The sequence below is a fragment of the Uloborus diversus genome, chromosome 6 (assembly GCF_026930045.1).
Source record: "Uloborus diversus isolate 005 chromosome 6, Udiv.v.3.1, whole genome shotgun sequence".
In the NCBI taxonomy this organism is placed as follows: domain Eukaryota; kingdom Metazoa; phylum Arthropoda; class Arachnida; order Araneae; family Uloboridae; genus Uloborus; species Uloborus diversus.
The window spans coordinates 112,892,099-112,912,906 of NC_072736.1; the positions used below are offsets into that span (position 1 = coordinate 112,892,099).

The 20,808-nt window shown below is 35.9% G+C and overlaps 1 protein-coding gene across 1 annotated transcript in view; it reads left to right on the forward strand.

The window, feature by feature from the left end:
- LOC129224927 (voltage-dependent calcium channel type A subunit alpha-1-like) overlaps positions 1-20,808 on the forward strand; it is a 194,952-nt gene that overhangs the window by 172,864 nt on the left and 1,280 nt on the right. Inside the window, exons 42-45 of the mRNA XM_054859474.1 lie at positions 1,582-1,620; positions 7,659-7,801; positions 11,806-11,926; positions 15,243-15,477. Coding sequence (XP_054715449.1) covers positions 1,582-1,620; positions 7,659-7,801; positions 11,806-11,926; positions 15,243-15,477 — 538 coding nt within the window. The remainder of the gene's footprint in view (positions 1-1,581; positions 1,621-7,658; positions 7,802-11,805; positions 11,927-15,242; positions 15,478-20,808) is intronic.

The window sequence follows — 20,808 nt, forward strand, 5'->3', positions numbered from 1 at the left end:
CATGTATGCACTTTTTCCATACAGCAGACTCTCAGTATGATGATTCTTATAGGGTTTTGTTCCATAAAAAGTTGTAATTAATAATAAACCAATCAACTGTAAACAAACAGATTTACATTGTGGATGCTTCAGTTTTCTTAATATGAGTCGTCATACCTAGAGACTGTTGTATTATTTTTTAGTTTCTCTCTGATGCATGTATTTTCTGGGGTGTTGCTGAATTTACACTGCAGTGTAAAATCCATTGGAGTTTGTTTTTATGTCTTTTTAAAATTGTTCTTATGTGAGTATTAGTTCATGGCTTTTAGTAACCTTACCTCTTTGAGTCAGTCATAGGCAAAGTGTATTAAATCCTAGCCTCTTTCTTAGTGATTAGTAAATGGTTAGACTATCGGTGCTTCTCATAGGAGTTTATTTGAAGACCTTAAAGAACTCAAATTTAAACACATTCGAAATTTCATTTTCGGGAAGTTTGAAAATTTTCTCTGGTAGTGATCAGTTAGAAATAATGCTAAAGCATGTCAACTATGTTGCAACATAATTTGCACTTCTAAAAACCGAAACTCTTCTCCTAAGACTCTGAAACCAACCAATAAAACATGTTGTAAAACTACCTGCATCTTTTCATGAAATAAGCAGTGCAGTAAATGGGCCACTGGAGCAACACTGGCCAAAGCAAGTACTTTCAAAATATTCAAATGAACGCAAATTATTCAATGGGGTGGTTTCCTTCAGTCAAAAGTACTACTTTTAATCATTGAAATGGATAGAATGAGCAAAAAAAAATAAATAAATAAATAACATGGACCCAGAAAATACTTTCATTTTCCCAACAGTTTTTTTTTTTTAATTATTTTTTTTAAATGTAAGATTTTTCAAACAAGGCGTGGTCTTGATGACGTCACACATGATGCACTTTGCCGCATCTTTCTACTACGTTTCCACGTTATGATAATCAAGCAGCGAATTAAAATTGCGCTCTACGCTTGCTATCAACCATATCGTTGCCAATATACGTGAGTAAAGATGCAAATTAAATATTTTGCACTGGGAATGGCAACACTGAATGGCATTTCATCATTTGTGATGTCATCGGCAGAAGCCGTAAACAATGAAAGCGCTCCGATTTAAGTAATTTTTTTAAAATATTAAACGTAAACAAATTTATCAAAAAAATGGTCGGACCCTATGTTTTTAAGCATGCTCTTTCAAATTTTTGGAAACGACCCCATTGCAATTTTTTATGTTGCAGACACATAACTCGTTTTCAGATGAATGCATACATATACAAATACATGCATACCATAGTCTATTTTAAGTGCCCCTAAACCACATGTCTATGTCTGCCAACAACTAGGACAATGAAAACCACTGAAAAGATTTGTAAAACAAAACGAAATTAAACCAAATTGTTTGTTAAAGGTAACTAATTACCTTATTTTTTTTTTTTTTTTAATTTTTGATTGAGATAACTCTCTCTCAACCATCCAATGAGAAGCACCAACCTTAGTGTGTAGTCTGTCTTTTCTTTGAGAATTTATCTTGTCTTTGATTTGAGTTTAATCTTGTTTTTGATTGCAGGAGAGTCCTTCCCAATCTCCTCATCCTTCAGATTCACCGGTAGTATAGATAAACTTTCCTTCCTTTCTTTTAGCACCTTTACTCTTCTGTCGCATAGCTCTCTTTATATTGTTGTATCGATATTGACATGCTGATAGTAGAATTTTTTTAGTTCATTTCTAATGCAGAAATACCAACCAGTGTTTTCTACGGTAGTGAAGTATAATACATTTCATTTAGATAGTGAGATAGTATTGCATATTCAATGTAAGAATACATGCAGTTTTAAATAGAACTGTTTTGAATAACAGTGAGTAATTTTGTTATCTGTGTGATACGGAAAACGGGCTGAATTTTTAATTGAACATTGGCAACAGGTGAAATATGAACTTCAGTTTAAAATTCTATTTGCACAGACGTCCAAGTTATGTTTCATTGCTGTATAGCACTGAATATGCATTGTTTCAAAAAAAAATGTTTAATAGCTCTATACTTTATATATTTGTTCATGAATCATCACCTTTAACGATTGTAAAATCTTTTATCCTAAGAGTAGCAAGTAATTAAAATGATGCCAATTTGTAAACAGTCAGGTTTTTGAAAATCGTATGAAAAGTAATTGCTATGAGGACACGTTAGCATTTATTGAGTTTCTTAGTACTTTTTGAAGTACATGTTCCGTGCATTTTGTAAGCATCCAAACATTTTGTTTAAAAACATTGATAAAACCTAATTCATGAATTTAAAGGTTTTTAATATCAATAATTATTTTCATATTTTTTAGTTAGTATTAATTGCTTTAATCATTTAGAATGAAAAGGACTGAAAGTTTATGCAAACATTTTTTTTTTAATTTTTTAAATGCCATATTTTTTCTTAATTGACTCTGGTTACTTCAGATTTCAAGATTTCATTTTAAGATATTTCACATATATACATATTTAAGATCATTTGCTTTTTCGATGACGCTTTTTTTTTCCCTTTCCTTTAAACAAGAAAAATTTTAATCATAATGGAAATTTATTTCTAATATTCATTCTTTCTCATGGTTGGTATTTCTGAAAAAGTAGACATTCTCAGGCTTAAGTACTATTTAGAGTTAACTAGTTCACCTTTTAGTACTTTAGAAATTTATGACATAATATATGGTTTATTGATTAAGTTAAGGTTTTCGCTTATTATCTGAGTTTTATGTTTAACATTGAAATATTTTTTCAGCTGTATGGAATATTGTTTTGAGGATTATCAGGTGCAACTGAAATGAAATACAGAATCTGTTAATTACGTATCAAATATCTTTTATAATTTTGGAAGTTATAAATGCTATGTATACATTTCGAAAGCCTCTTTCAAAATTTGAATGACTCCAAACACAGTAGGATGAATGCTTCACATAGCTGTTGTTGGCCCCTGAATGTCATCTTTTCAGTTACAGAATGATTATGAAAGTTTCTGGAAGACAAGTAAACTGCATAAGAGTGAAAAAGATAAGCAGTTGTTATTTATTTTCAAATGTGTAAGCTCTGTACCTTTACAGCAAGTGCCCTTTTCAACGGTGCAAAAGTGATGGGCAGTTTGCTAAGGGTCACCAACTGGACAACCATCATTACTTCGTATGAATAGCCACCGAGAGGTGTCACTGTCAATCTCCTCCACAAATTAGATACCAGTCTGAAGGGAAGGGAAATTTTTCCATTTTCTTGTACCTCTCCATGGTAATCCTTTTAGCAACTGACCACAAGATTTTCAAGCCTACTTATGTAACGAGTGCATTACCTGCATGTACTCAGCTAGGCTTTATAGCCTTGGGCATTAAACCCTGAGACCTCCGGTCCTGAGTCTGATGTTCCAACCTATTGCCTTCCCAGTTATTCTAAGAAAATTTTTGCTCCATATATAACAAATTTTAATTTTTTAATTAATTTTAAAGGTGTTGATTTCCACTAAAACGTGTGAATCTAAATTCCTTAAAAACAATCAGAAATATTATGAATTAAATGAAAAACCAACGTAAATAAAGCACAAATTTTGAAGAAAATACAGCATCATATAGCTATTTCCAGGCTACAATGGAGCCTTTCCCTCAGTGCAAAAAGCTCACCAACACAACCGAAAGTCGCGAGAGAACCGACAGCAACCACGTGGAGACCGGTATTTATACCAAAGAGGGCCATGTTGTTTGCTGATTGGTTGTTTGTTGTCTTATGACCTGAATTCTTATTGGTTGGCCCTCTTTGGTATAACTACTAGTCTCCACGTGTTTGTTGTCAGTTCTCGCGACTTTCGGTTGTGTTGGTGAGCTTTTTGCACTGAGGAAGAGGCTCCATTGTAGCCTTGAAATAGCTATATGCTGTATTTTCTTCAAAATGTTTGCTTTATTTACGTTGGTTTTTCATTTAATTGATATTGTAGCACAAAACTTATATGGTAATTTTTCATTTAATCAGAAATATTATTTTTAAAATTATTTTGTTATTCCATGGGAGTTTGTTGGAACCACATTCGGAAGGTATAGTTTAATTTTAGTTAAAAAAAATACTGGATATTTATTGGTTGCTCTACAAGGCTAGTAAAGGAAATTCCAGGCTTCAATTATGATTCTATTCACAAAAAGTCTATCTGGAGAAGATGAAGGGGTGGGGGAAATTATTTAATAATCGTCATCATCCTCATCTCTCATTTTCGGCATAACAGTCCCTTGAGCCTTGCATTCTGGTACGTGTAATTTGAAATAATTTTGTTACTTTGAAAAGCAAATGTATTAAGATATGGGACCATCATAATATAAGTTTGATTGTGCTGTTGTTTTATATTTGTGGCTACAATTTTTCTACTTGATTATGACATGTGAAATTGTTTTGCTTCATTCGCAGACATAATAAGATCAAGTCTGTAAAAAAATGACCAGATGCTGCACGAATAGTATATCTAAACTATGTCATTTACCCTTCTTTTTTTTCCAAACACAAACTATTTGTTCTTAAAATTAAAATAAGAATTCAGGTTGTTTGAAAATTTGTCTTCATTGTCTTTATGAAACCTGCTAGTGTAAAACAAAACTGTAAAACTCTCTCTAAGTAATATATATACGTATATACTAAAAATGATAGGTTTGTGTCAATTGTATAAAGTCATAGCTAATTAATTTTGAGGCTTCTCAAATGTGTACTTAGGCCTGAGGAATTACTACAAATTTGGTTTTGTAATATAAATATCATGTAACATTGAATTTTCATTTGTAGAAACCATTCACCAATATTTGTTAATTTAAAGATAATTTGAGCTTATTGAGTTATTAAATGCTAATGATAGAAGCAGTGGTATACCTTGAAAAGGGAATTGTTTCATATAATCTTCTTCCCAGAAATAGCTTGTCGACGAACCATTCCTGTCCCTAACCGAGTATTTAAATGTGTGCTCAGTTAACAGTTTTAAGTTTTCTGGTCTGGTTTTATTTAGTTCTGTATAGTTAGAGTGAAGAGATTTTTATGTACAAAATATAAGTTATAGAGCACAAAAATGTAAAAGTATGATAAAAAAATAACCATAATATACTCCAATGCAGCAAATATTAATTAATGTAAACAATTAAATTGGAAAATAATGCTCATAAAAAGTTACTAAATAAGGCAGAATTCATCACTGGTGAAAGTTGCTGAATAAAAACAGAATACATTTTATTCATAAAACTGTATAGTGATGGCGACTCGGAGGAAGGGGAGGGCAAAGGGAACGACTGCCCCCCCCCCTTACTTTTTTCATCATCAAAGGTCGTCTGAACATTTTTAGGACTTTAACTTTTAATATATCTGATGGATCACCCGAAACCCAAAGTCATCTTTTTAACTTCAAAAAAAAAAAAAAATTCAGTTTCCGAATTCAGGGTATTGCCGGATTTCTGAGCACGGAATTTCGAGTCTTTAAGAGGCTAATTTGAGGAAATATCTACTTATATTTTTAAAGTCCGTTTTACGCTCAAATTTTGTAGCTAATGTGATTCATGCAAAGTCTCCCAAATTTTAGGCATAAATTTCCCTAATTTTCAGCTGTCAATGTTGGCAGCTATGGGATAGTAAAAATGATTTTGGATGCTCATACATTTGTGCGTACTATACACATTTACCGTGGTACCAAAAATAAGTAAAAACGAGCTAATGTGTGCATCACATAACTTCCTTTTACTCCAATTAAATGATAATAGTGCGTTGGAGTAAGCAAAGAAACTTGAAATATTTTTACCCTAAGTTTGTTGCGAACTGAAACAAAAAAACGTTTTATACAGATTCATTTTCCCAATATGGGACATTTTAATGCGATTCAATGGTGAACTCTCTAAATATCGCCAATGGTGGCCAAAATAAAACCAGACTTTTAAAAAAAAATGTAAAAAAAACCCGCCAAATTTGTCGCCAAGTTGGCGAAAAAAATTAGCGACCAAAATATTGGCGATATATCGCTAAGTGTTTTTGCCAAATTTTGACACCACTTGAGTTTACATTGAAATTAACAATGATTTCCCTCAAAAAAGGTGTAAAAGACTCCCTTTGGAACATCCGAATGCAACCAAAAAGGGAGGTGCACAACTAGAGCTCACCAGGAGTCTACGTACCTAATTTCAATTTTCTACGGCATACCACTTTTGAGTTATGTGAGATACATACGCACATACAGAAGTCACGAGAAAACTCGTTGTGATTAATTCGGGAATCGTCAAAATGGATATTTCGGGTGTTTATACGTTCTTAGGCATATATCCACGTGTAGTCGGATTGAAAAAAAAAAAATTCATTATTTATTCGGGGTCTAGCAAAATGGAAATTAAGGCTGATTTTTGGGTGGAATTTTTTTCGCGAATACAATATTTCCTTTACTTCGTAAAAGGAAGTAAAAATGTTGCAGGCCAGAATAAAATGGTAATTTGGACTCAAATGTGAGTGGACATTTTTCTTAAACAAACCACTGATGAGAATGAAAGGCAAACATCCAGTTTACAGGTGGAAATTGAAGCATCCATTAGTTTTCAGGATGCTAGCTTTTGTTGTTTGCCTCCAAATTATGCAGAGTCACATTCAAATGAGTGAAACATATGCCCAAAATTTTTACTTTTCATCCTCGTGCAAATAGACTCGTCTTATTTGGACATTTTCCAGTTCCATATAATCTATGGACAGACTTTTTTTTTTTAATATTAAATGCAAACTATGAAAAATATATGATTTTGTGTTTCTTATACAATCAATTTGTTAAAAAAAAATATTGGGAGAACAATACCACGCACCCCATGCCTTAATTGATTCATACAAATATGCACTCTTCCCTCAAAATTAACTTCTTGGTATACCACTGCGTTAAAATGTAAGTGGTAAAAACTGTTTTAATGACTATACTTGCTTGCAACTTAAGTTGACTATGACGTCACAACGCGTGGAAGAAAAAACGAGTTAACAGATAAAACGTCACACTAATAGTAGCGAATAAGAGAAAATCGCCACCTGTCTATGAGCTGCAATTGGCTGGTGCGTTAGATTCAAATGGATAAAATGCTCCGCGCTGCTTCGCTGGTAAAATTGAAAATATTTAACGATTGACAGAAATTATGACATGAAAAGGTTACGTATGCGTGAGTTTAACTAACTAATCCGATATCTAAAGCGAAGAGCGTAATTTCACCTGAATATCGGACAAGGCGCTGGGAACTATTTCTTTCGCTTGGCCTCAGCTCATTTCTCCATAGTCAAAGAAGCTTGCAGTCGAGTATAATCACTTAGCTTTTTCATTACTAGCCAAGCACATTTGTTATTCAGGATGTGTTAATAGTTTACAGTAGTGTTTATGTGTTCAACTAACCTTTCAATAAATTTTAAGTCCACATAGTGCAATTGCTTTTTTAACTAAATTTATTTATTTCTCTTTACAACCCCGTATTTCATTAATAAGTTTAATTTTTTATTTTTTTTTTATTTTTCTATTTCTCTTCAAAATAAAGTATCGTTAACAAATTGCTGGGGTCATAATAATCAAAATGTTTTTCCTTGTTCCATCGTTCTGTGATTATTTTCTCACTTCTGATTGGAGGCTTCCATTTTTCCCTGCCTTAGCGACCGTCCTTGCTTCAAAGGTTGATGGGAGCCGTGTTGCCATCTCGCCAAGGAAGTTTGAATTTGGATGAAGATCAGTTTGAAGATGCAGATTCCCACCTGCCACTTTCCAGGCAGGGTTCTCTGCATCGGTCAAACTTGAGGTGAATCTCTTTCTATTTCAAATGTCCTTAAAGGGTAAAATGTTAAAAAAATATATTCTAAGTCAATTTAATAAAATAGCTAGTCATCACTTGGGTTATTTCCTATTTTTCAAAAATATTTTACTGCAAGTGCAAGGTCGAAAACATGAGGTGAGCTACCTTTTTTTTTTCTTAATTTTAACTTATTTTCTCTCTTTTGAAAAATAATCTTGAAAGACGTCCAGTCGCTGTTTTTATTTTCGTTGCTGACGTCATAAGTTTCAGGATAGTGCTAAACTTTACCAAATGAATATTTTGCTTAACTATTCTTGTACAACAATTCTCGTTCCGCTAATAATTGCTCGCAGTGAAATAATCACCAAAAAGTGATACCTTTCCAAAAAAAAAAGGCAACCACGTGTTCCAATTCAAGATGGCTTTTTTCACTTGTGGCGTCTCATGATAAAACATTTTTGTTATAGAAATCTGACATTTAAAAAAATTAATTAAAAATTAAATGTTGAGAAAATAAATGTATTTTCTGGCTCCATGTTTTTTTTTTTTTTTTGCTGATTATTTCGATTTTAGTAACTAAAAGTAGTACTTTTGACTGAAGGAAACAACCGTTTTTTAACAGTTGAGTCATTCTAACTAACCTAACTTGTCAAGTCGTTCCTATCCGACCATCTGCAATTTAGATAAAATTTTCTAGAGGTGTAGATATGCCTTTAATGATAAAATATGCAAATTTTCAACTTTCAAGATCTACATCCTGAGGATCTAGGAATATGATCCCCCACAGGATCCTCAAATTAAAGGTTCTAAAATGGTGGAGTCGCTTTTTGAAACAAAGGCTAAGCTTGTAGAAAATTTTATTGAACTTTAAGCCTGAAATTTTAGGAGCTCAAAGTACTTCTGGTTGTTAATACGTTTCAATATTTTTGAGAATTTAAGCTCATTTTAGCTTTTGTGTAATACGCATGCAAACTCTTCAGAAAACGCCGTGGCAACTGTTTTTCCTTGTATTTTTAGCTGTCTTATATTTTGAGTAAAAATAATTCAAAAGCTCGACTTCGTAATTGCATTGTCAAAAGACTTGTTTTTTATGGGTAACAGACATTGTCATCCAAATTTGGCCATAAAAATCTTGTACATGAAAAATAGCCCGTTTTGTAGCTCAAATTTGTCCCGATATATCTATTTTTCGTTAGCGCCATTTGAAAGAAATTTTTTTCTTTCGCTAAGAACTTTTTTTATTTTCTTCGTTTGGTATTCTTTTAGATAAGGATGAAAAAAATGGGCTTTGAAAAACTGTTGTTCACGAAAAGAGCTCGTTCTACAATGTAAAGTGTAAGGTGGTTCCATGAAAACGGCTTTGTAGTGACATACATCTGTTATTAAACAGAAATAGTTTTATTCTTCTCTATCAATGTTATTTTGTAAATAATATGTGATAAAAACAAGAAACGATCTTATTTTGGAAAAATAAAATCCCACTAAGTTGTTACTAAGTAGGTAAAAATCATCCACATCAAAAACAGCCTGTTTTCAATGAACTATTGCTCAAATTTGCCATAGTATATTTTGTTTTTGTTAGCATCATTAGAAAGAGCGAATTCCCTCATATCATAATATATTCTTTCAGGTAAAGATTTTACAAAAAATGAGTTTAGAATGATTTTTTTTTTTTTTTTTTGCTTGGACATTTTAGATAAATATTTATTTAAACAAAGTATTTGCATATAATGTTGCATAAAGCTTATTGAAAAGCTTATTGAATGAACATAACATAGAATGATAACTCTTAATTTCTCTTACGCAGGTAATATTTTTTTTAAAAATCTTTTAATAAATGGTGTGCTAAAATTAAACTCTCTCAATGGGGTCGTTTCCAAAATTTTAAAAGTATTTTTTTCTGAAAGAGCATGCTTAAAAACATAGGATCTGACCATTTTTTAAATAATTTGTTTAAGTTTAATATTTTTAAAAAATTACTTAAATCGGTACGTTTTCATTGTTTATACTTCTGCCGATGACATCACAAATGATGAAATGCCATTCAGTGTTGCCATTCACAGAACAAAATATTTAATTTGCATCTTTATTCACGTCTATTGGCAACGATATGGTTGATAGCAAGCGTAGAGCGCAATTTTAATTCGCTTCTTGATTGTCATAACGTGGAAAAGCGATAGAAAGATGCGCCAAAGAGCAGCATTTCTGACGTCATCAAGACCATGCCTTGTTCGAAAAATCGGACATTTAAAAAAATTAATTAAAAAATAACTATTGCGAAAATGAAAGTATTTTCTGGGTCCATGGTTTTTTTTTTTTTTTTTTTTTTTTTTTTGCTTATTCTATCAATTTCAGTGACAAAAGTACTTTTCTCCGCACGCACCCCACCTCTTAAGTGACAAAAGTACTACTTTTGACTGAAGGAAACAACCCCATTGTTATTGAACAACCCCATTGTTATGTATAAATGCCTCCAAACAAAAATAATTAATTAAAATTTCTGAAAATATCGATTTTATTAACAAAAGCATATGCATCTTTGATGCATAAAAATGCTTAAATTACGTTTGTCAGTAGTTTAACAAAAAATGGCGAATTGGCCTTATCAGGAACACAGGGCCCTAACTAGGCCAACTCTGATTAAAACGCCAAAAAAATACTATCTAACTATTTAAAAAATTACAAATTTCTTGAATGTCAGTATAAAGACTAATGAAACCGCAATAGTAACCCACTAAAAACAAATATTTTTGTAATAAAATTATGAAGTACGAGCTTTAGAATTATTGTTGCTCGAAATAAATGCAACCTAAATTCCTGGGGAAAATTTCCCCATCACGTTTAATTTAAATGTGTACTACACAAAAGCTAATGAGCCTAAACTCACAAAACTGCTAAAACGTATTAACAACTAACACTATTTTATGCTCCCAAAATTTCAGGAATTCCTCAATAATAAAATTTTCTGCAAGCTTAGCCTATAAGCATGGCAATTCGTTTCAGAAAGCTGCTCCGTCGTTTTCGTGCCCTTTATTTGAGTTATCCTAGATCTCCAGGGTTTGGATATTGGAAGCTGAAAATTTGAGTATGTTAGCATCAAACGCATGTCTACACTCTAAAAACAACAATTTCAAAAATGACAAAAAAAAACTCTAGAAAATTTTTTGACATACCACAGAGTTAAAATGGCTCCGACTATGTGGTGTTCGAATTTGAAACATTCAAATATTCAAATCAACCTGTGTTAATTTTTGAATATGTAATAATTTTGAAATTGCGTTTTAACCGAGTTATGTACTCATATTTGAGTATGAAACAATTCAGCACACTATTTGAAAACATGGGTACTCATATTTGGAACAAAATGTTTCAAGAAAATTTAAAAGCATAAATGTACTCATTTTTGAAAACTTAATTTTTTTTCAGTGTACCTTAATAGAATTTGTGCCCGACTATCTCTGATTTGCATGTCTCCAAATCAGAGATAGTCGAGTGGAGTCCACTAGGTCGCTTGGCGGGAATGACACATTTGTAACTTTTTACTAGAAGAATCTATTTGACTTATTCTTTTTTATTTGAATGAATAGAGAGTGATCCCAAAGAGTTTCTGTATTTTGCCACTTCCGTTGCTTGACCTCTGTCTTTGTTAAAACAAAAGCATTTTGAACACGAATAATTCGCAGTTGTTTAGCGGCTGTTTTTATGCCATTTATACTGCAGCACTACCTATACGATTTTTTTTTCAAACGCAAAATCCAGTAATTCAAAATACCTGCACTTTACAAATATGCCTTACTGACATTTTTAGTTACTCTGTCCCTTCCAGTCTGGTTAGGCAAAGAGTTATTTTCAAGATATATTTTCATGTCATTAGAATACTGTCTAACTTTGGAAAGCAACCTTAAAAAGTGTCTATACAATTATGTTGACAGAATATATATGCCATGCGCGCAGACAAAGTTAACAACCACATTGTATTTACATAGGAATGTATGTTCTTTTTAATATAGTATTGATAAGAACCACAACAATGATGATAAAAAGTGGAACAGATCTTTCAGCTTCTTGCGAAGAGGCAGCAGTAGGAGAAAGAAAAAAGGAAATGATAACGGAGCTCCTACTTACACACAGGTAGTTTATAAATTTTCAGTTGATTTTATGGATGATAATGCTTATTGTTATGTTCCCGGTAGCAGAAACAGCGCGACGTACGTTGCAGATCTTGAGAGAAAGTCTGCAGACTATTTCTTAGTTGGGAAGGGAAAACCTAAAATTTTTAGAGAAAAAGTAATCTTGAATTTCAGCGAGCATAAACTTGTACCATATTTTCTGGAATAGAATCCACAGGTAGCATGTACTTGTATTTTTTAAGTATAGCATCTTACTTTAAGACATTTCTTGATGCTCATTTTACGATTGATCAAATGTCGATTCATCTTGCAGACTATTTTTGTGTTTTCAACTTGCACTGCAGACTGTTGGAAAAAGCTCTGCTGCCAGGGTTATGCTCAAATATTGTTAATGCTTGACTTCTTTAACCCTATGCATTTATATAATGTCATTCCCTGTATTAACTCTTTCAGTCATGTAATTAAATGAGCTAATAATTTCTTGATGGTAAGACAAAAGTAGTAGAGTATTGGTGTAAAATTAAAACTTCTCTATTTTTGGTTTTAACAAAATATGAAAAACAAGCAGATGAATATTTATTTTATTTATGTGACTATAAAATTCCTATTATTTGAGTGACTGATGGCTAGTGAAAGTCAAAAGATATAAAATGAGGACTAATTTATCAAAAGGAAACATATCCATTTTCTAAAAATGTTCAGGAGGTGAGAAAAGCAAATTAGGGTAAGAGCAAAATAGTTTTATCAATTTCTCTGGGTACATAATTGAGCAGGAAAGCACAGCAAATCATGGAGCAGAATAAGAAATGTTTATGTAAAATTAAAACAAGGAGATATCGCCATCTTAAGTTTGGATATGTCCCCTTTTGAACGAAAACCTGAATGTTCAGAATTCCAATTTCACCAAAACCCTAATATTTCACCTTCTCATAGGCTCTTATCGAAGTACATGAACCTAAAAGTAGTGGATTAAAATTTGAGGATTTTGGACATGTGTTCCTTTGGATCAAAGGAACCTTTGGATCAAAGGATCAAGTCTTCGTACTAAAGATTCTTTCAGGATGTGTCCCCTCTTGTTCAAAATAAAACGTGCAGAGGACGGATTTGTTACCTTTTGATCGAAAAGCCACACTTTACCCTTAAATAAAATAGGATTTCCCGCGTTTGGACTTTTTGAGAGTAAGTGATTTGATAAATGTCATCTGAAAGATTCAGAAAATGTCATAAAAGGATTTTTTCTAAAAAGTGGATATGTTCCCTTTTGATAAATTACTCCTCAACTATAACAGTTAATCTGATTGCTTTTGAAAGCTTTAAAATGATTACAAGATGGTATATTTGTTTCATTGGTTGAACAATGACTGGTTTAAAAAGGCGACTGATTGCCATTAAAGGGGCTCTGGCCATCTACATCACACAGACAATCTCTCCCAATAGTATCATCATCTTTTCGGACTGTAAAACCATCAGGGGAGAGAAAACGAAGATCTCTCTGGATGTCAACGTCCTTCTGTCCTCCATCATTGCAAGAGCAAAGACTTGACTCATTCAATGGATCCTCTCTTACATTAACATCGAAGGGAATACACAAGCAGACTCCCTTGCCAAGGATGCCAGGAACATCAGTCCCATTTCCTTGATCAACCACATGTTTTGATGCAAATGCCGTTGTAAAGCAAAAGCTCTGTGGAGGACCACGGAGATATGGTACCTTCTTGAACCGAACCTCGACCAGAAGATTATCACAACCGTCAGCATACTGAGGACGAGATATATGAAGATCATACCCAATGGATCCAAAACCTACGCAGAATGCAGGCACGTTCCGGAAACACAGATGGATCTGAGCCACCTCTTCAATTGCATCTCTTTGCCTCGATCCTCTCCCATATCGACTGCAACTAATGGAAGAGGACAAACACCCTGTATGCGGACAAAACCGAATATGTGGCCAGGGCTGTGCTTTATGCTTTTGGCCCCATCTGATTTTTTCCCCCGTACCTCTTGCACTCGTCACACGACAACAACAACAACGAAGAGTTCACTCGTCGCCTCAGAACTGACACTATCTCTTGATATTATACGATCCACAGACTAGAGAAATCATTGAGGCTATCAATAAGATTGTGCATCCCCAAATATCTTACTACAGACTTCCTGGTACAAATGTTGTACCACAAATCATTCCGAAAGTCAAATTGATTTTCAAAAATTTTGAGCATCATGAGGGTTTGTCTCCAAGCTTACTTAATATATTTTTATAAAAACTGTTACAATTGAGAGGCTCTCAATTACAGTAGGTCAATTCATTTTTTTTTTTTTTTTTTTTTTTTTTTTTTTTTTGAGGTAGAGTTCAGCAAAGTCATTGGGTTCATTGTATAGTTTAAAAAGTTCATTTTTCACATAAAGTCACGCAAACTTCAGACCTGGCTCATTACAGACAGATATTTTAAGCAAAACTGTTTGCTCCACTTTCTGTTGTCCGTTATTAACAAAAACGGACTAGGGGCCCTAATATCGCTTCACTCAGCCCGACTCCCTTCCCTCTGCAAGAATCAGCGCCTTAGCTCACTTGGTAACAAAAATGGTAATCTCCGTTCACTTGGAAGGTTTGTTAACCTCTCTTTCATTTAATCCGATTCACGTTACTCTGCTTGAATCAGCACCTTAGCTCACTTGGTAACAAAAATGCTAATCTCCGTTCACTTGGTTCACTGTGAAAGATTTTCACATACCTTCTAAGTGAACGGATATTAACGATTTTGTTGTCATGGTAGCTAAGGTGCTGACAGGCCTGACAAGAGGCCATGTCAGCCTAGTCGGAAACTTGGGGCCCGGGCCTTGGGGGGGGGGGCGACAGTGACACAAAAAAGAAAGAAAAAAGGAAGGGTAGAAAAAAAGGGGGGGGGGGGAACTCCGAAAAAGAGAAAACGTAAAGTTTAAGTAAATTTACTCCTTTGATATTTACTGTTGTGGAACTTAAAATAGAGTTAATTGTGTTCTAGTAAGCATTTTTTTTCTCTGCCCTCCCCCCCCCCCCATTTTTTTCTTCTTTTTCCCTTTTCTTTTATTCCCCCCCCCCTCTTTTTTCTTCTTTCACCCTTTTTTTTCTTCGTTTTTTCTTTTTTTTTGGGGGGGGGGGGCGGGAGGAGCCCGGCGACCATAACTGACAAGGGGCCCGCCTTGGCTCTCTGCGGCCCTGGGTGCTGATTCACGTAGAGTGAAGTGAATTGGACTGATTGATCTAATATTAGAGCTTTTGGTTTACTATGGGTATAAAATTGCTCTGCATTTTTAAAATGTGTTTTCCGCCACAGGGTAGAGACGGTCATCTACAGCCCGCCATACAGTTGCCGCAATCCCGCAGCCCATCTCCAACTTTTGGAAGAAGGTCACCGCCAACCCCCCCACGTGGGCGATCCCCCACCCCCATCCACCGATCACCCTCCCCGCGCCACCCCCACCACGACCTGAACTTCACCGAAGCTGTCGCCGGCATGGTGGAGTTTGTACACGAAAAGCACGAAAACAGAAAAAGAGGAAGATCAAGAAGTAAGTCGAATGATTCCATGTGTTTTTTTAAGTTGAGTAATTTATATCATAACATTGTATTGACACAATATCTATTGCTAGTGACAAATTTAAGTAAGCCTTTCCTGCATCAATATTTTAGTGTTTAACATCTAGTGCTGACAGATGCAGCATTTGAAGGCAATAGCAGAGATTTAACAGTGAATAAAAAAATTCGAATAAACTTAAGTTTCCTGAGAGTGAGGCATGGCATTTACTTTTTTTCCTCAACATAGAACATCGAAAAAAATTTCGCTTTTTTTTTTAACAGTTTATTATTATAGAAATGAACACTCGCATAAAAAGAATTCATGCAGTATTTCGTTTTTCAGCACACAATTCTGCTCTGATACTTTTGTGATTTTAAATAAGAGAAATTTTTGGAAGAATTTCATGCGGTTGATTTTTAGAATGTCTTGTTTTTAGAACTGCAATTCGCAACTGTGCTTTTCTTGCTAGTTCACAAATTATTCAGAAGCGAAAGCACCCTTTCTACCTGTTACTTAGGAATAGGAAAACATAAAATATGTTCGATAATTATGCGAAAGTTAGTATGATTCAAATTAATGGTATGGAAGTCTTGAACAATTCCACCCAACGACTTTCGGTTGAAACATTCTCAGTTCTCAGTGATCCATTCTTTAACTTCAGAAAACGGGGCAGCGTTTTCTGACGGGGCAGCGTTAGGACATTTCAGCGTCCTAAATTTATGCAGTATAGGCTACCCGAAAACAAAACTGTCTCGTTCAAAACGAGACATTTTGTCTTTTAAAAGCACTGATCCAGATGTTTAGCTTCTACAAATGAGCTAAAGCTTGACCACGGCGAGATTGTGGATGAACGGGAAGCGAAAACAGACCACTTCGTTTTGTAATAGGTAAGATCAGCGAGATCACGCTAGCAGAGAACGCGCAAACCAGTAAAGGGTTTACTTCTTGCGCAATGTAGCTGATACTACCTGTTACAAAATGAGATGGTTCGATTCCGCTTTCAGTTCATTCGCCATCTCTTCCTGGTCAAGCTACATCACAGAATACTTACAAGTCAGGAAAGTTCCAGAGAGTTCACGAATTTGAAAACTGATGACAAAAAATTCTTGAAAATTATGACTAGATCACGAAAGTTTTCCATTCCGTTATTGGAAAAGCTTTTTTCCGAACGATTTCTTGCGCTTGGTTTTGAAGTATGTAAGTTGAATGCATTTATAAACCTCCCATTTTTGCATTGTTGTAAATAGTTACTAACTTTACAGGTTACTTTCTTGAAATTTTAAACACCCATTTGTGTGAAAAAGTATCGCTAAGAAAAGTAGTGGAGCATGGAGTATTCCACAATTGGATATTTAATATAAAAGTGACATGAAGTCTTTCAACATCAAAGTTTTCTTGAAACATCAATGTAGATGTTTCAAGACACCTTATATTACCTTATATTAATCTAAAATTTCTTCAAATAAGAGCTGAAATTCTTTTAGCGTTCGTTAGCTGTGCAACCTACCTCCAAATTTCGATTTACAGTATTTTCCCAATAGTTTCCTTAGAGCTCCTCTTTGTAAATTAACTGTGGAAAATATTATTTTTATGAAAATAGTATTTTCTATAAAATCTCTGGTAATGTGCATTTGGATGAAAAGTTTGGATGATTTGATGAAGGTTTATTTAGAAAATAGGATAAAATAATAATTTTTGGTTTCAGTATTTGACATCAGAATGGCATTGAAATTAAAGTTGTGACTTTTAATTATGCTGTCGAAAATTCGAAACAACAATTTAACAAATTTGCAAAAAGCGCAGTATGGTAAGCTTTAGTCTTAAATAAAAAAATTGCTGAGCTATGTGTATTTTCCAAGTGAAAAATAGGAGAAACTAACTGAATTTCGTTGCAAAGCTAAGCATACGTAATACGTACCGAGTCGTCTTGAATGAATTCACTAAATGTTTGTTTAAACTATTATTTCTATGAAGGTAAAGGTTCACTCATAAAATCTTTGTTTAAAATGTGACGTAAAAATTGTTGATTTCAGTAGCAAAGAAATATTTTAGGTAAGTACACTACTGGCCATTAAAATTGCTACACCAGGAAGAAATGCAGATAACAAAATGATATTTATTGGACACATACATTGAAGTGACAAAATTCATGGGATAACAATATGCAAATATACAGATGGCAGTAGCATCGCGTAGAACAGGTATAAATGCGCAGAGCTTTCATTTGTGTTCAAGTTGTTCATGTGAAGAGATTTTGACGTGATTATGACCGCACGACGGGAATTAACAGATTTTGAACGCGGAATGTTAGTTGGAGCTAGACGCATGGGTCATGCCATTTCGGATATCGTTAGGGAATTCAACATTCCCAGGTCCACTGTGTCAAGAGTGTGCCGAGATTATTTCAGGCATAACATCCCACCATGGACAGCGCAGTGGTCGACCGCGTGCACTTAACGACCGAGACCGGCGACGTCTGCGTAGAGTTGTGAATGCTAACAGACAAGCAACACTGCGTCAAATAACTGCAGAAATCAATGTGGGACGTACGAGGGACGTGTCCGGTAGGACTGTGCGGCGAAATTTGTCTTCCTTGGGCTATGCCAGCAGAAGACCGACTCGAGTGCCTTTACTGACAGCACGACATCGCTTTCAGCGACTCTCGTGGTCACGTGAGCATATCGGTTGGTCCCTAGATGAATGGAAAACCGTGGCCTGGTCCGATGAGTCACGATTTCAGTTGCTAAGAGCTGATGGTAGGATTCGAGTGTGGCGCAGACCCCACGAAGCCATGGACCCAAATTGTCAACAAGGCACTGTTCAAGCTGGTGGTGGCAGCATAGTGGTGTGGGCTGTTTTTACATGGCATGGACTTGGTCCTCTGGTGCGACTGAACCAAACAGTGACTGGAAATGCTTATGTTCAGCTACTTGGAGATCACTTGCAGGGATTCATGGACATCATGTACCCCAACAACGATGGGATTTTTATGGATGACAATGCACCATGTCACCGGTCCATAACTGTTCGCGATTGGTTTGAAGAACATTCTGGACAATTCCAGCGAATGATCTGACCACTTAGATCGCCCGACATGAATCCCATCGAGCATTTATGGGACATCATCGAGAGGTCTGTTCGTGCCCAAAATCCTGCACCATCAACACTTTCTCAATTATGGACGTCTATAGAGACAGCATGGCTCAATATTCCTGCAGAAGACTTCCAACAACTTGTTGAGTTCATGCCACGTCGAGTTGCTGCACTTCGCCGGGCGAAAGGAGGACCTACACGATATTAAGACGTATCCCATGACTTTTGTCACTTCAGTGTATAGTATATTAGAAATAACAAATGATTAAATTTTCAAGAAAATTGGGTGAATAGATCCCAAAAAATTGGTACCTAGAACTACCACCTCTGGCAGCAATAACAGCGCTTATACGCCTGGGCATTGAGTCATACAGAGATTGGATGGCATGTACAGGTACAGACACCCATGCAGCTTGAAAACGATGCCACAGTTCATCGACCGTAGTGACTGGCATTAGCTTACGAGCCAGTTGTTTAGCAACCATTGACCAGACGTTTTCCATTGGTGAGAGATCTGGAGAACGTGCTAGGCGGGGCATCAGTCGAACTTTTCCGTATCAAGGAAAGTCTGCACAATACCGGCCAGATGAGCTCGTGCATTATCGTGATGAAAACATAAAGTTGATGATGATCGAAACATAAAGTTTCGCAGGGCTCGAATAAATGGTACTGCCACGGGTCGTAACGCATCAGAAATGTAACGCCGACTGTTCATAGTGCCGTCAGTGCGAACAGTAGGTGACCGAGATGGGTATCCAATGGCACCACATACCATCACGCCAGGGGATGGGCACGTATGACGATGGCGAATGCACGCAGCCAGTGTGCGTTCACCACGATGTCGCCAAACACGGGTGCGACCATCATAATGTTGTAAACAGAACCCAGATTCATCAGAAAAAATGACGTCTCGCCATTGGTACACCCAGGTTCGTCGCTGATTACACCATCGAAGGCGCGCCTGTCTGTGATGCAGCGTCAATGGTAGCCGCAGCCATGTTCTCTGAGCTGACAGTCCATGCTGCTGTAAACGTCGCCGAACTGTTCGTGCAGACACTTGTTGTCTTGCAAATGACCCCATTTCTTGACTCAGGGCTCGTGACCTGGCTGTACGATCCATTAAGGTCATGCAGATAACATGCCTGTCCTCTCGGCTGCTAGTGATTACTGGCCGTTAAGAACCAGCACGACGATCTGTATTACCATCCTGAACCCATCGAATCCATATTTTGCTAACTGTCATTGAATCTCGACCTACGGCGAGCAGCAATACTGCGATAGGATAAACCGCAATCCGGGTAGGCTACAATTCGACCTCTATCAAAGGCAGAAACGTGCTGGTACGCATTTTTTCTTCTTACACGAGGCATCACAACAATTTTCCACCACACAACGACGTTCAAACTGAATTTGCACGTGGGAAATTAACTGTACAATTTCCTCATTTAAACACATTGTAGGTTGTCGCTGCGGCCGCCTGCGCTGTCTGAATGCGCTGAAAAGCTAATCATTTGCAAATCACATCTTCTTCCTGTTGTTTAAATTTCATGTCTGTACCATGTCGCCTTCTTGGTGTAGCAGTTTTAATGGCCAGTAGTGTATTAAAGACATAACTTCAAATCATATTAAAGATTGTGTACGGTCAAAGCGTGACCAGTAAGGCTGTGAAGCTCGGGATTGCTCTTAGCATCGTTTCAGGACTTTGGAGAACCTTCCAAACTGCAAGAACAGCTGTCCGACGGTTCAGCACCGGTCATCCACAAGCAAGCAAGGCAGCGGAAGGCCAATATATTATCCTACGGACAATAGAGAACAGGCGTTATACAGCGGGAGGAACAGCAAAACACATGCAACAGACTTTTAGACAACCGATATTGCATTGTACCGTGACCAGGAGGCAGCAGAGTGGTGGTCTGTTGGCCCGATGAGCAGTATGGTGTGTACCTTTAACATCTGCTCATCAAAGAAGGCGTTGTATATGTGGTGCCAGGAGCACTAAAATTGGACAGGTAATTTATGGAGTCTAGTACTCTTTACGGATGAGAGTAGAATTAGTCGGAGTAGCGATTCTGGACTCTTACGCATTTAGAGAGAGCAGGCTACACATAATAACACCTCCATCATCAACAAAGGGGATCGGTTTGTAGGTCGCGAAGTTCTCGCTTGGAGAGATCGCGTGACTGGTTAGATACAGACCTTCGCAATTTCGATGGAGGTTAAACCACTAAGA